This window comes from Liolophura sinensis, chromosome 7 (assembly GCF_032854445.1).
Source record: "Liolophura sinensis isolate JHLJ2023 chromosome 7, CUHK_Ljap_v2, whole genome shotgun sequence".
In the NCBI taxonomy this organism is placed as follows: Eukaryota; Metazoa; Mollusca; class Polyplacophora; order Chitonida; family Chitonidae; genus Liolophura; species Liolophura sinensis.
The window spans coordinates 53615290-53629831 of record NC_088301.1 but is presented as its reverse complement, the minus strand read 5'-3'; the positions used below and the strand labels follow the sequence as shown (position 1 = coordinate 53629831).

Genomic DNA, 14542 nt, shown 5'->3' with positions numbered 1-14542 from the left:
CGTATATAAGGATGTAAGGACGCTTGTTCATGCTGAGGGCGCTAACTCACTGACATGTGCGCGCGGAAGTATACCGGAGGCTCGGTGGTTTAGCTGAGAAGTGCGTGTGACATTTGACACAAGGTCCAAAATGAGACATCTGATGTGAGGCAGGTCGAAGTCCCTTATCAAAGACGCAAATTTCGCATTATCTGAAAACATTTTGATATCCGTGTGTATGTGCTGAATTTGAAAAGACTCAGTGGCGGTCTGTTGTATATGAAAAGTTACGGGATTTCTCATGGTGTACCTTTGTTGTGGGGAGTCAACTGTAACACCTGAACTAGCTTCCAAAAGTGCAAGGCTTTAATTAAACAGTAAACAACTTCATTAAAGTGTTATGAAGTTCAGCTAAGATGACACACGTGTAGATAGGTTCTCTGGACTTGCATCAAGATGGCAGATAGGAGGCAAGGTGATATTTCAGGCTTCTCGCCACAGTCGAGAAGCCCAGGCAGAAGATGCCCCTCAGCAAGCTCAAGAGTCTCTGCTAACAGCCTGGAATCAGGTCTTTCACGGGATAGTTTATGTGTTTATGTTTTTTTAATTTTATTCAGAATTTAAATATGTACTTTATTGGAGGTAATACATGTAGTCACATTTATTGTCTATTAGATTACTCTGCCAGAGTAAGTCTTACGTTGTACTGATACTCAAGAATGTTTTGCATATATTCACTATTGTTATGGTGGGAGAAAATCAGGCAGAGCCATGCTAAAGCCACGACCATCCACAGGTAGCTAGGTACGCCTGGAGATGAAGTTGACATAAGCTGAACTTAAACTCATAGCGTCACGGAGGGCCTCAGTGTTTCAGTGAGAACTGACAAAAAATAAGCACATGATACATGTATTTTTAGCAGATATGCTTCCACATGTATAGTTCAGTAACTTTTTAATTCATGTATGTTGAATTACTTTCAAGTATTGAACATTTATAGTGCAATCATTGCTTAGCATCAGCACTGCTTGATTTCATTTGTTTGAGTGAATATTCATATGTGTATCTAGAGCCCTCTTTGTTGGTTTAAGGCCATTCTTGGCCAAACACAATTTGCCAAACCTAACGTTTGAGCAATCTTAGACTAAATTTATATTGTATACAACCAACAATAACTGAGAAGACATTATGATACAACTAGAATTACAACATATTTTCAGTATTACTTAGTATTACTTGTACCCAGTTGTTGGAATTTGTGATCTGTGGTTTTAGGCTATAGCTCTACAGTATCAGGTGGATTTCCTCACTGTCACTGTTAATGAGGCCCGCGTGGCTTTATAAGACATCTTCCTCCAATATTGTGTGGATATCTGTATTGCACATTGGCAAAGATTGTCAGCAAATAGGTTCAGGTCAGTGGATTCTCCTGGGCATTGTGCTCTCCATATAATCAGTAAGAGACTTGAATTTAACCACGCGACACATTTCATATGTATATAATGTATTCCTGCATACAGATCATGCCCCCCAGGTTTCCTTTTTTGCAGGTTCATATATCTCAAAGCAGAGGAAGACCTGCCGGTGATATGTGGATGGTTGTGGGTTCCGCGATTGGCTCTGTCTGGTTTCCTCCAACCATTATGCTGGTCACTGTCATATGAGTTTGTTATTCTTAAGTATGGCATAAAACACCAATCTGATAAATAAATAAATAATAAATCCATGTAACGGGATGTCAGTATGCTGCTTAAAAGAAAGGAACAAGCAAAATGGCAATCAATATAGCAGCGACTTTGTTTATAAATTTTAAGTTATGTTTCCATTTTGTTTTTTTTTTAGATCCGCACACTTATCACCTGTTACGCCAAGTTTTCACTGACCAGACACTGTCTTCTGAGGCTGGGTCTGGGGGATTAGAGTAAGTACATATACTAAATATGCTGCCCGATTCTATTGCCTCTTATCTTTTGGTCAATTTATAGAAAATATCTTTGAAAGGTCTACTTACATAAACAGTAACATGTACTATACACTCTTTGAACATATTTGCTGTAAGATACCTGTCAGTTGCCACAGATATTTCGATAAGCGCATCACAGTAACAAACCTCATGGCGCCTGTCATGTTGATGGAATAACTTAGGTGTTTGATGCTGCTTATTCAGCTGACTTGAACCCTGTATGTGAGTGATTCTGATATCAGAGTAAACCATTTTAATTGTGGACAGTGTTTCAGAATGTCTGCTTTTGTTTTAAAATCATGTACACTATGGTATTAAACAACATTTGTCTTTTAAAAACTGAAACTATTTTAGTATTTACCAAGTATTTTGGATGTTTTTCTCATTTTTAATATGCCGTCGATAGGGGTTTTTTTTTATGGTATTACAATTGTGTCTGTACAATTGTCTGGGCCACAACTCAAATTCGTCTGCAGGTGCAATTTTAATTTTTTCGGTAGAGAGTAATCCAACATAGATTCACCAGGTCGCCTCAAATGAATACATTGTTATTGTGTCTTATTTATTGATTGATTTCCTTAATCTATATGTAAATATATACACTTCTGCAGGAAAGCTCTTGGACTACATAACCTTGATGATCACATAGACAAGGAGTTGCATAGCTCATTGGCAGCATGTGGAATTGTCAAAGGTATGAAAAAAGGGAAGAGTCTTCTATAACACCAAGGCTCTTATGGCATGTATGGATATTAATAAAAGCCATATTAGAAAGATCCCTTAGATATTACTACATGTATTTTAAAAACACTGTAGTACTATTAATTATCTCCGCCAATGTGGTCGTTGTGAGTTCCAAGTCCAGCTCATGGCAACCTGCTTATGGTCGTGGGTTTCCCGCTGGCTCTGCCTGATTTCCTCCCGCCATAATACGGGCCGCCATTTTAACATTCTTAAGTATGGCGTAAAACCCCAATCAAATGAATAAATAAATAAATATTGTCTCATAAACCTTAAAATGAGTACATGTAGATGTACACTGCTCAAAATGTATGTGTACATGTAACAGTCACATTGGGATGTTCTTCTATTGGCACATTAATATTTGATTATTTCATTAAAATATACTGTCTAGAGTAAAAAAAGTAGCATGCATACTTTTCAATCAGATATGTCGAAAAAAAAATGTAATTTTTGAAATAGTAGAATGAAATACCTTATTCTTGGGTCATAATATCAGTTTCATTCTTACACCCGTTGCATACATGTACATTTTCAGATGAAAGCTCCACTGTTACTGGTCGAATAGGCCCTGCAGTTGTCGTGTTTGATACAAGCTCCAGTGTGGGCAGAGTCTTAGAAGAGCCAGACAGACTTTCTGTAAGTCTATTCAAGTATTTTTTACTTAGAAGAAAAGACAACACTAGACCAGATGGGTAGACGCATCAGTAAAGTATCAAGCAGGAACGTTGAAAAGCTTAACATTTTATTTTTGTGATGATATCGCAGTTCAATGAAAGCCAAATCGAGCACATTGAGACAATCGATAGCATCAACATGTTAACCAATCTGGCGCAAATTATAGGTATAAATTGAGGGTTTGGCTGTTTCCGCTAATGTCAACCAATCCCTGTTTTGCCTTTTAAGCATATGTATGTGGGTTACGATTGACATGGCATCGTGTTTCTGGCTGCTGTAACATGACGTATCATATGGCCTCGTATGAACTCGTGAGTGAAAGTTGATATATAACTATTAAGCATGTCAGAAATAAATGGCTGTGGCTTTTTAGATATCTTTCTGACCCTTTTCAGAAATAACTAAAGTTGTATTATTATTTGTCTGTTCTTTTGAACTTTTCTGATTATAAGTTGTAACGGTTTGTGAAAAAGTGTGGCTTTATTTTCAGATTTCAAGTCACAGTAACTTCAGCACTACAAGGGCAAACTGCTGTGTATACAAAGGTATGTCCTTTTCTGTCCAGTAGCAGTTGTGTTTGTTGAACTGTATTTATGGCATTACTGTCGAATGGAATACAACTACTGGCAAAGTTTCTTCCACTGGCCTATATTTACAGTGCTAGACCTAATGCTTCCAACTTCTACAGCACAGTAAGACTCAGTGTTTTGTGAATGATAAACTAGTTTGATTGCTTTTGTAATTTAATCCATATTATTGTCTGCTTTGGCGTCACAGGGAAATGGTTGTATGAAGTGATGCTGGGGTCAAAGGGTGTCATGCAGTTGGGATGGTGTACTTTGCAGTGTAAATTCTCACAGGAGGTAGGTCTGCCCTGAAATCTAGGTAAAAAGAACAAAGCAACACTTGAAATGCTTTTACCATAAAGTATCCAAAAAACAAAATGCATCTTATAACACTGTAAAGAGATTGACTGAAAAATATGTGTACCCACAGTAAAGTAAATGACCTAAAGTTTCACACATGAGTTACTGTTGTTCATTTTTGATCAATCTGAGTTGGTGGCAAGATGACAGAGGAGCGGGAATAGCCCCTTGCCCATTTCATTACTCAGCCTGCACTTACATGTAGCAGCTCTCTTTGCTGTCCTCTCCACATAGGGTCAAGTCACTGACAGTGAGGAGTGCAGATCTCCTGATTATTAGGCCTACATGTACATCTCTAAACATACCCATTAATGAAATCAAAGAACAAACAAGGAATGTATGTGCACATGGGTTCATAGAAGTCGTCTGGACGAGTCGGTATTCGATCCGATTGAATAAAAATTCATTAACTGGTTATATTTATTAGGTGTTCAAGCTGGAACCCCTATTGTAATTGAGTGGATTCTTCTTACTATTAGGGGTCCACACTAGTTCCTTGCCGGACACCTCTGAAATCGTTTGGATTATTATTATTATTTTTAGTCAACTCAAAAAATTGCAATATCTCGAAAACTATGAAAGGTAGAAAAACAAAACTTTCGAGTGTTAATAAAGAACATATGAAACAACTTTTGACGTTCTTCTCCGAAACGGCTAAACCTATTGAGATAAACTTTTCGCTTAGAGGTTTTAGGTGGATCGCTCTACCCGTATTGTAAAAAACTTTCAGTTTAGTGTGCAAATAAGGCCAAAACTGATAAAGGAAATTGGATCAAAAGTAGGTCAGTGTTTTAAACTGCTTAATATCATTAAACAAACACACTGTCAGGTGCCCATGGACATCACGATTATAAATCTGCAAGAATTGGATTTGTACTTTTTCATGTTATGACTAAAAAAATGCCAAAAATTGTAGATAACCGTCCTATGTAAATAACATGGGAACTTTGTGCTAGGCTGCATGAAACCATTGACTGCAGTTAAGGGTGGGAATGGGCTTCAGCTCTGCAACAATGTATTCTTTCTGCATTTTGTCCTGGCCTATCAGCAGAAGATCAAAGCCTCATAATTTCTAGGCTAGTCTTCAGTACTTGGCGAATTTGAAATGATGCCTGGAAGTCTGTGGTTCACATCCAGTACATGTCCCTTTTCCATTTCCTTTTTTTCTTGTTTTTTCTTCTTTTTGCGTGCTTATTTCTACTATTCAGCATACAATTTATTGAGAGCGTACAGAGCCGATCCCAGGAATTGTTGCCATCAAGCTCCAATGAATATTGTATCTAGCTGCCTGAGACTCAAATGCTGTTAATTCCTGCCAATCTTTTTATTTGTTTTTTTTTTTTGTTCTTTTTTTTTTTTTGAAGACTAATGTACACTAGATATGCGGTTCAAGTCCAGTCTATTCCTTATCAGTCTTACATTTTTTACATACAATATTTAGCAATTTGAAGTTCAAATCTAGTTATTATTAGTCTTCTTGAGAATCCAAACTTTGCAGTCTTGATAATGAACTTATGAAACAACTTTTGACGTTCAGTGTCCATTAGCCAGTCACGTAATTTAGTGGCCATTTTGAATTTCTTTGTTAAGCTTAAAAAATCTTTTTTTCACAAACTTGTATATCTGTCGGGTTGAAATTCTATTTGCTGTTTCTAGGTGGATAACCCTAATCAGTGAACCTTACACATTAACTTTTATATGCAAATTAGGCTGTAATTAACCTCCAAAGTCACGTAAAAATCACATCATCTCTAAATATTGTTTAAATGATTAACCAAACATACTATCTTCTGCTGTATGTTGTCAGGAATTCTTCAAGAATTAGTTTCATAAATCATATAGTTTTTGCTAAGAAACCATCAAAAATTGCTCAAAATTCTCCCATTTACACGACATGGGAGGAGGTAGAGTCTCTCCCAACTGTGATTCTGTCTTTTGCCGGGAGCAGTACATCAAAGGCACAGTATATATGTACGTGTGGCAGAGCCTTTGTATCTGACAGAATTATTTGTTTTCTATTCACTGGCTTTCATCTTTAGCCCCAGTGAACGTACCTAGCAGTCTCAGGTTCAAATCCAGATAAATCCTGCTAGTCTTTTTTTTCTCTTCTTTTTTTTTTCAAGTATCATGAAATTATTAGGCACTGCATACTAGCCCTAGCACTCTGAGTTTTAATTCCAGTCTATTTCTTATCATTTTTACATGGAAATTTTTTTCCTATAATATTTATTTTCAACCCAATTTACTTCCTACTATATTGCCACGGCAATGCGTTGACATGTCCTTTTTTCCAGAAGGGTTGATCCGAGCGAGCTGAAACTTAGAAAGCAGACACAAAACGTGGGGCCAAATCACGTGTGCAAAAATCATTTGATATCTAGAAAATTGTAGAAATGCACTGGTTGCCTGATGTAGTTTTGAGGTCCTTTATACGAATCTGATCTTATTTTTTTCTGCGATCTATACTTTTGATGCAAATTACGATCAAAATTCGAAAAAAGGCAATTTTCCATATATTTGGAGGTCAAGTTACAGAAAAACGCTGATATTTACGGAGTGCGAAGGGCTAGATATGTACTATGCAAAGTGTGAAAAAGCCAGATTGCACCACATCATGTGGTGGTCATGTGATAGGAAAACGTTGTAGGTGTAAAGCTGGACTTTGCTGAGTGCAGTTTACTATGGGAATGGAGTTTATCCTTGTTACACTGTATTCTTTGTCTTTTGTTATGGGCTATGGGCAGTGGATCAAAGCTGAACTGCTTCCACACTGTTTTTTGTGTGGTAGGCCCATTCCATATGGCATTCAGGGGTTCAAATCCAGTTCATACCTTTTCAATTTTTTCAGTTTATTTTTCTGTTTTTTTTTTATTACCATGAAGTTATTAGGTTACTACCAGATGTGGGAGATAGGTAATAGTGTGGACCCTGGCAATGCTGTGGGATAACAGCTTTAATTATGATGGTGGTTATTATTCCTCATGTAGAAAAATTGGTAAGAGCTAGAAAGCTGAAATTTTATCACATTATAGGCCTAGTGATAAACCTGTGTGCTGGAACTTTTGGTGATGATCGGTCGCATGACATGGTGGCCATATTGGATTTTGTCCAGATACATGACACTTCTTTGAAAATCTTCTGGAGAACGGCTGGACCAATTTGCTTCAAATTGTCACGGAATGTTGTCCATTGGCGTCCCATTCTAGTTTGCAAAGCTCAATATTAGTCGTTTATGAAAATCTTTTTTTTTTTTTTTTTTTGAAAATGATGCATTTTTTATTGTGTTGAAATATGCAAATTATGATACACAGCTAACACCAGTTTTAAAGGCATTTGGTTTTTGTTTTGTACAACAGACAAATGGTGTATGAAGTTTCCTTCCAGAAGTCATGTGACATGGAGGCCATTTTGAAAAATGTGAAAATGTTTTAAACATCATCAAGTTAAAAAGAGGGAAAATAAAGTACTCTGAAATTTTGATACATATAGCCCATAGCACAATAAAGTTTGAGGAAAAATTGGAATCTGACAATATTATCGTTAATAGGGATTACACTTCGGCATTGCACAGATTCTAGTGCTGAAAATTGGCTGATACCACTGGGTTTCGAACCAGCGTTCAAATCAGGCACCAAATTGCCAGCAATACATATTAACCGTATAGAAAAATGGTTAACTGTAATCAGAAAGTGTAGTCCCTATTAACGATAATACTGTAACTTAATCCACTTTCTAAAATGATAGCGTGCTAGCGCAGCGTAATGGCCCAGGAGTCTCTCACCATTGCGGTCGCTGTGAGTTCAAGTCCAGCTCATGCTGGCTTCCTCTCCGGCTGTACGTGGGAAGATCCTTCAGCAACCTGCGGATGGTCGTGTGTTTCCCCGGGCTGTGCCCGGTTTCCACCCACCATAATGCTGGTTGTGGTTGTATAAGTGAAATATTCTTGAGTATGGCGTAAAACACCAATCAGATAAATAAATTCTAAAATGACATATAAAAACTTGTCTCAAATTGGAATCTAGTTAAAAATCGTCGCCATCTTGAAAAAGGCAAAATATGGACATGCAATAAATTTTATCAGATTTCAATGGGCAAGGAATTCAGTCGTGTGTTGTTTAGCATGCTGATCATGAATATGGGCTTAGCTTATTCGAAGGTGAAATAGTTCTCTGTATAATGAGAGAAAACCATCCCCAGACGTGCCCCAAGTATGTTTGAAAAAATCGTTGACTTCCGGTAAAAATTTTGGAAGCTTTCCATTGGTTGAAGCTGTGACATATTTTTTAACATATTCTGCTGTATTCAAGCTGATGATTCCGAATTTGCTTTTATTTTTACCTGTCTTTGTAACTTTGAGATATAGTCAAAAAACTAAAATTCAGGTATGTAATTTTAATGACCTGTAACTCGAGAACTATGGGAGCAACATATGTGAAACTTGCACCAAATTGCAGCCCAAGACATGCTCTTTCCGTAGTATGCTAACAGATTTGAGCTATGAGCAAAACTTGTCTCTCTAAATGTGTATGATTGAAAGTACTCAATTCAAGAGATACGAATTGAAGCCCATTGATTTAACCTGGAGACATATATTGTGTACACATGTATCATCTCTTGATTATGTGGTATGTACTGCAGTTGTGATTGGCTAACCCTGTACCATTGGACCCCCCCACACCCATTTCCTCCCAAATTTACACATAAACTTTTGCAAGGCCACTCCGTGTAGGCTGTGCATGTATTTCCAACATTTAGCTTTGTTTTACACAAACCGTGCCTTCTTTACCATACGTTAACCAGGCCCTGGTGATCGACAGATGTCTACATGTGCCCTGGTCCAAGTGTTTGCTTTCTGACAAGGGCTTAGCTATCATCTGTATACAGGGCGATGCAAGCATTCAGGTGTGAACATTCAAGCATTCAGTATAAACTTGCTGTTACATTGGCTATGTTTTTTGCATTATTTCTCACAAAAAGCATGTTGTCTGAGATCTATTTGTGTAAATGGAAATGACTGTCCAACTGCCTCAATGATAAATGGTGTAAAGTTGCACTGAAAGATTCCAAAGCCGTGTATGTGGTTATGTATTAATTTTCAACCAATAACATGGTCTCATATGAGAGGTATAAGTGTAAAGCAAATGTGTATGAAAACTTCAAGTGAAAATTGCGACTATATTCTGGACATGGTCATATATATATATAATAGAGTAGATAGCGAGGGAGGTGCTAGCATAATATTCCCCAATTTGACCTAATTAAAGAATGATTTAAAAGCTAACCATGTCACAGCTGTGTGCCAGGACACAGATGTGTCTGGGGCAGTTGAACGGCAGAGATGATTGACGTTAGGGAGATCGCTCGGGGATTGCTCACACCAGTCAGTCATGTCAGAGTTCGATCTCAGGTTACCCAATTTGTTATGTGATTATAATTTTCTGAATTTAAATATTTTAAGTACGCTGCTTGGTGTAGTTTGATGTTCTGATCATGAATCTGGTCTGTTTTCTTTTCTCTGATGGACAGTTTTGTGGCGAATTGCGATTAAAGTCTGAAAAAGTGCAATTTTCCCCCATATTAGGAGGTCATGTGAAACAAAACTACTATAGCTATAAATCCAAAAATGGCTGAGTGCAAAGGGCTATATGTGTTCTGGGTGCATTCAGGAAATCCTTGAAGTGTCTTAATGCGGAAGTTGCAGTGCTTGAAAAATCATTCAAAGGCCAATTTACTATATTTGGCACTTCTATGTCCAAATGTTATATAATTCATTTTAAATGCATTTATGTCCAAGATGAATGTACAAATATTGTAACCACGCCACCCGACCTATTTTGACGCACTGATCATGAATGTAGTCTTATTTCTTTCCTGCGACATATAGTTTTTATAAAAGCAAAATTTTTAGTATATTTATTGGTCACATGACAGGAAACTGTTACAGCTGTAAAACTGAAAACCACTGGGTGCAAAATGCTGTATATGTACTCTATGTATGCTGAAAATCATTGAGCTGTGTTAAAAAAAGACCAAACTACATACATATGATATACAGTGCACATACAATGCACTAATGACTAGGAAGAATATAGGCTTTCTAATAAAGTTGGTTATGTATCTATATATGGACACCATTAAGGTAACTGAAAGTGACACCGCATAGGCTGGCAATACCGGTTTGAACCTTGGAATGCTGCTTTACCAGCTATATTTCAATATAAGTTTTTTTTTTTTTTTACAAAAGAAATATTCAAAGTTTTACATAAACTCAATGTGAAGTGACTGCATGTGAACGCATACTGTCTGACTGGGTTCCGTGTCTTCAGCTCCTTTCAAGGCAGGCACGCAGTTTGCCTCCAGATTTTGGTTTAAGGAGTCTGAAGTTTGATAAATGGCTTATAGCAGTGAAATTAAAACCTTCTTTTCGAGATATAAACGAATACCAGTGACATCGATTAAAAGCGTTGTTTTTTGTTCAAGTACTGAACATGGAGGACCAGCTTGTTCAGGGCCGTTGAGATCCAGCTTTGTTCCTCGTGGAAAAAGTGACAATTTGTGATACGTAAAGTAGTAGTGTATCTAACCTCTATGTAAGCCTATGTAGCCTCTCCATTTAAAGGATCATTAAAATTGATACTCCATGGGGTAAATTACTATTTGTCGGTATCTTAATGTTCTCATTACCGGTAGCTGATTTTTGCAGTAAATTGCATGTGATTTGTACCCTGTCAATAAGTCAAAACTGACTTTGTTTTCAACTGCTTTTGTTGATTGAAATCTTTGTTTATTTTGACAAGTAAGGATCATATTTCAAGAGAATTTACATAATGCACAAAACATTCATCTAGATGAACTGTTCAGATTAGTTTCTGATATACATGTTCATGTTAGGGTGTTGTATGATTTTTGATTTTCTCAAATATTTTTTTCTTCTAGCTTTGATTTTTGACGTCCTTTTACAGACTGAGAGTGACAACCAAATATTCCATAAGCCATTAACGCATGACCATTCTTCTTCATTCATGACTATGGAAATTTTTTAAAAGTAATGTCAAGACCAGTTGTGAATTTCAGTCGATCAGGCTTATGCTCTAGGTTGTAAGCTTTCTGGGCAGGTCTTCACACTTCACTGGGACCAGTATCTGAAATACATGTAACAATAACGGCAATGTGCGCTGATTATAAGTTTGCAGTATGAACTGTGGGGCCAGCTTGACGTCTATGAACCCCTGGCACAATGTACACTGTAGACAAACAGATTATTCGGTTTAGGCCTACGTGGAAGTCGCCGCACACTGTTATCTGGTGAAACAGTTTGTCTGCTGAGAGCCCTCATTATGCAATGAATATGTGTACAAATGTATTTTAGCTAAAATCGAATTTCACTGAGAAATAGCTGTCATCATCTTCCTGTGTCAATGTAATTCCAATTTAGTTTGTCAGTCTACACACAATTTTGTTTCTCTACAGTGGGAACTGCCCTCTCAGAAGAGCTCCTTTTCTAGCGTTTTTATATCGAGGACGTCCATTTAACAGTGTGCGAGTCTGGCATATCGGGGGACACGATCTGTTTGAGTAGTTATCACATTAGGAGTTCACACAGCCCCATCACTGGCTTTATAACTAAAATGTTTTATGATTTCCTCTATACAGTTTTGCCCAGACGTCATTTACCTGTCACCAATGACAGATAATATTGTTTTGCCTTTCGCCAGCAAAAATCATGTGATAGATGGGTAGACACATGGAAATGTCATGTTCTGTGTTTGTAAGTGGCTTGTATCCACCTGTAGATAAAACCAGTCGGTATGACTAAAATTTCATCTGAGGGGACTTGATTAAATATTAAGTAAATAATGTAATCATGTTTACGAAATATGGGCAGAAGTGAACAGTCTTTCAAATTACACCAGAATCAAATGATTAGCTGCAGAGGCACAAACGCATGTGTGTAGGTGTCGCTTGATCGCATTTTCAAATTTTCATCTTGTCTGCTGGTGGGCCTATAGTTTGCAAGTATGGAGTGATCTGCGTATGTTAAATTCTGCTGCATCTTTGTATACAGAGAGCCCTGCAGTTTAAAAACGAATATTTGACATGACACTCCACATGTGTAAAGGTACTGGGTAGTCATGTTTAATCTTCACAGAGTTTTCTCCCACATTTCTATTTATCACAAAATAAGGATAATAGAACAACCCAATCTGTTGCTGAAGTGCAGGGCACTAAAATTACTATGATTAAACTGAAGAAAACATGAAACTGTTGGTGGTAGGAGCATAGACTAACTGCTCGTTTATTACATTCTTGTACTGTCAGTACAATCCCCTGACCACCCCTGATGCTCTCTCCATGGCACGGTCAGTAACAACAACAACAACCAACGCAGTGAATCTTAGGATACTCTTTCCCAGTCCCAGGGTGAAACTTTAGGTCATTAAGCATATGTTCTCAGGTATTGAAATGTGTAAGTCAACAAAATTTAAAAAAACATATAAAATTCCCTCCCCTGGAAGAAAATGTTGATTATAAATAAGGCATATAAATCAACACTATTGCAATAATTTTAGCGCAGTAGAAATAGAATCTTTTATTTTATAAGTCACATATGTCTAAACACATAGTGGTCATAGAGCAATGTGGTATGTTTTGTATTTTAGGAGGGTGTGGGTGATACAGTTGATTCTTATGCTTATGATGGCAGCAGACTGAGAAAATGGAATGTAAGAACCCAGAAAATATGGAGAGGTGAGGATTTCAGTAGTTTTGTGAGTGAACATGGAATGAACTAACATGTGTGCTGATAATTCAAGTCTTACTTTTTTATTTATTTATTTGATGAGTGTTTTACCCTGTACTCCAGAAATTTCACTTATATGATGATGGCCAGCATCATGGTGGGATGAAACTGGGCAGAACCTGGGAGAAACTCATGACCATCTGCAGGTTGCTGCCAGATGCCAAATCTGCAGGTAGGCTTCTCCCTTTGACAGTTTAAATGGGCAGAAAGCACACATTGTTAAACATTCTTTGTTTTGAAATTACTGCCATGCTGGCTGGCATGGGGGCATAGGTCAAGTTTGCCTGAGTAAAGCATTAAACACCAATCAAGTAAATAAACAAGAAAAATGTTTTGAAATAAACTTTTTCAGATTAGGGAATATATTGGGTTAAGAATGTGCATGGAAGAAAAAAATGTACATGCTACAGGGGTACTCTTAGGTTTTGGCTCTTCTTGCAGCCAGTGCCAACTATTTTAGTGTTAAAACATGTTATTAAATCTGTTTAGGAGAGTTTTTGATTGCACAGTGTCATACGTGTACTGTATATATAAAGAAGTTATAAAATCAGTCTGTACTACAATGAAGTTGTAACAATTTAAAAGGAAATTTGGTTTTTAATGTTGCTATTTTACGAAGTTGAAAAGATATTATTTTTTTCTTCTCAGAGTTGGCTGTGTGGTGATGTGATATCTTGTGCTATAGACTGTGATAATGGGAAAATAACTTTTTACAGGTGAGTCAGTCAGTATATATCAGACGTCATGTGAAGAACATTGTAATATTACAGATACTAATACACATTGCCATTCAAGAGTGTGCCCCCTACAGCTAAACTTTATATTCATTTATTTATAAGATTTGATGAATGTTAAATTGAAATTGATTAAAGCTAAATTTAATGTTGTAGTATGATACAGTTTAGAGACAGTGGGTGCTAGAAAGTCCAGATTGCTGTCATCCCTAATTTTAAAGTAAAGCTTACAAAATTGCCAGTAGTTTTTTTCATGTTTTGGAATGTCATTGTAATGATCAACATGTCCCCTTTCAGAAATGGGCATTCTCTTGGTGTGGCCTTTGAAAATGTCAAAACAGGACGTGGGTATGCATACTTTCCAGCTGTTAGCCTCTCACAGCAAGAGAGTGTTAGGGCTAACTTCGGAGCCACGCCCATTAGATATCCTTTGATGACATCAAATGATCAATCAGCTATATGTGATCAATACTAACACATGCTAACAGGCTGCTGTGAGATATAGCCAGTTGTTGTAATTTTGCTTTAAAATTCTACCAAACTGACGCTAAAATTAAGAACAAGTTGTAGGTAGCTTCGTCTGTTTTTACACTGTCAAAGCAAAGAAGAGTGATAAAATATGTTCCCCAACACACTTTTAATTATGTAACTTACTTTTCAAGGATTGACATTCTTCTTAAGTTTAAATGTAATTAGGAAAAAACTTTACACTGGTAAAATA

General features: G+C 37.0%; 1 protein-coding gene across 1 annotated transcript in view; it reads left to right on the top strand.

The window, feature by feature from the left end:
- The first annotated feature begins 117 nt into the window (after window positions 1-117).
- LOC135470035 (E3 ubiquitin-protein ligase RNF123-like) overlaps window positions 118-14542 on the top strand; it is a 33429-nt gene continuing 19004 nt past the window's right edge. The window contains 10 exon segments of the mRNA XM_064748736.1: window positions 118-547; window positions 1822-1900; window positions 2554-2636; window positions 3222-3322; window positions 3852-3906; window positions 4139-4224; window positions 12948-13019; window positions 13021-13035; window positions 13736-13803; window positions 14119-14244. Coding sequence (XP_064604806.1) covers window positions 436-547; window positions 1822-1900; window positions 2554-2636; window positions 3222-3322; window positions 3852-3906; window positions 4139-4224; window positions 12948-13019; window positions 13021-13035; window positions 13736-13803; window positions 14119-14244 — 797 coding nt within the window. The 5' untranslated portion in view covers window positions 118-435.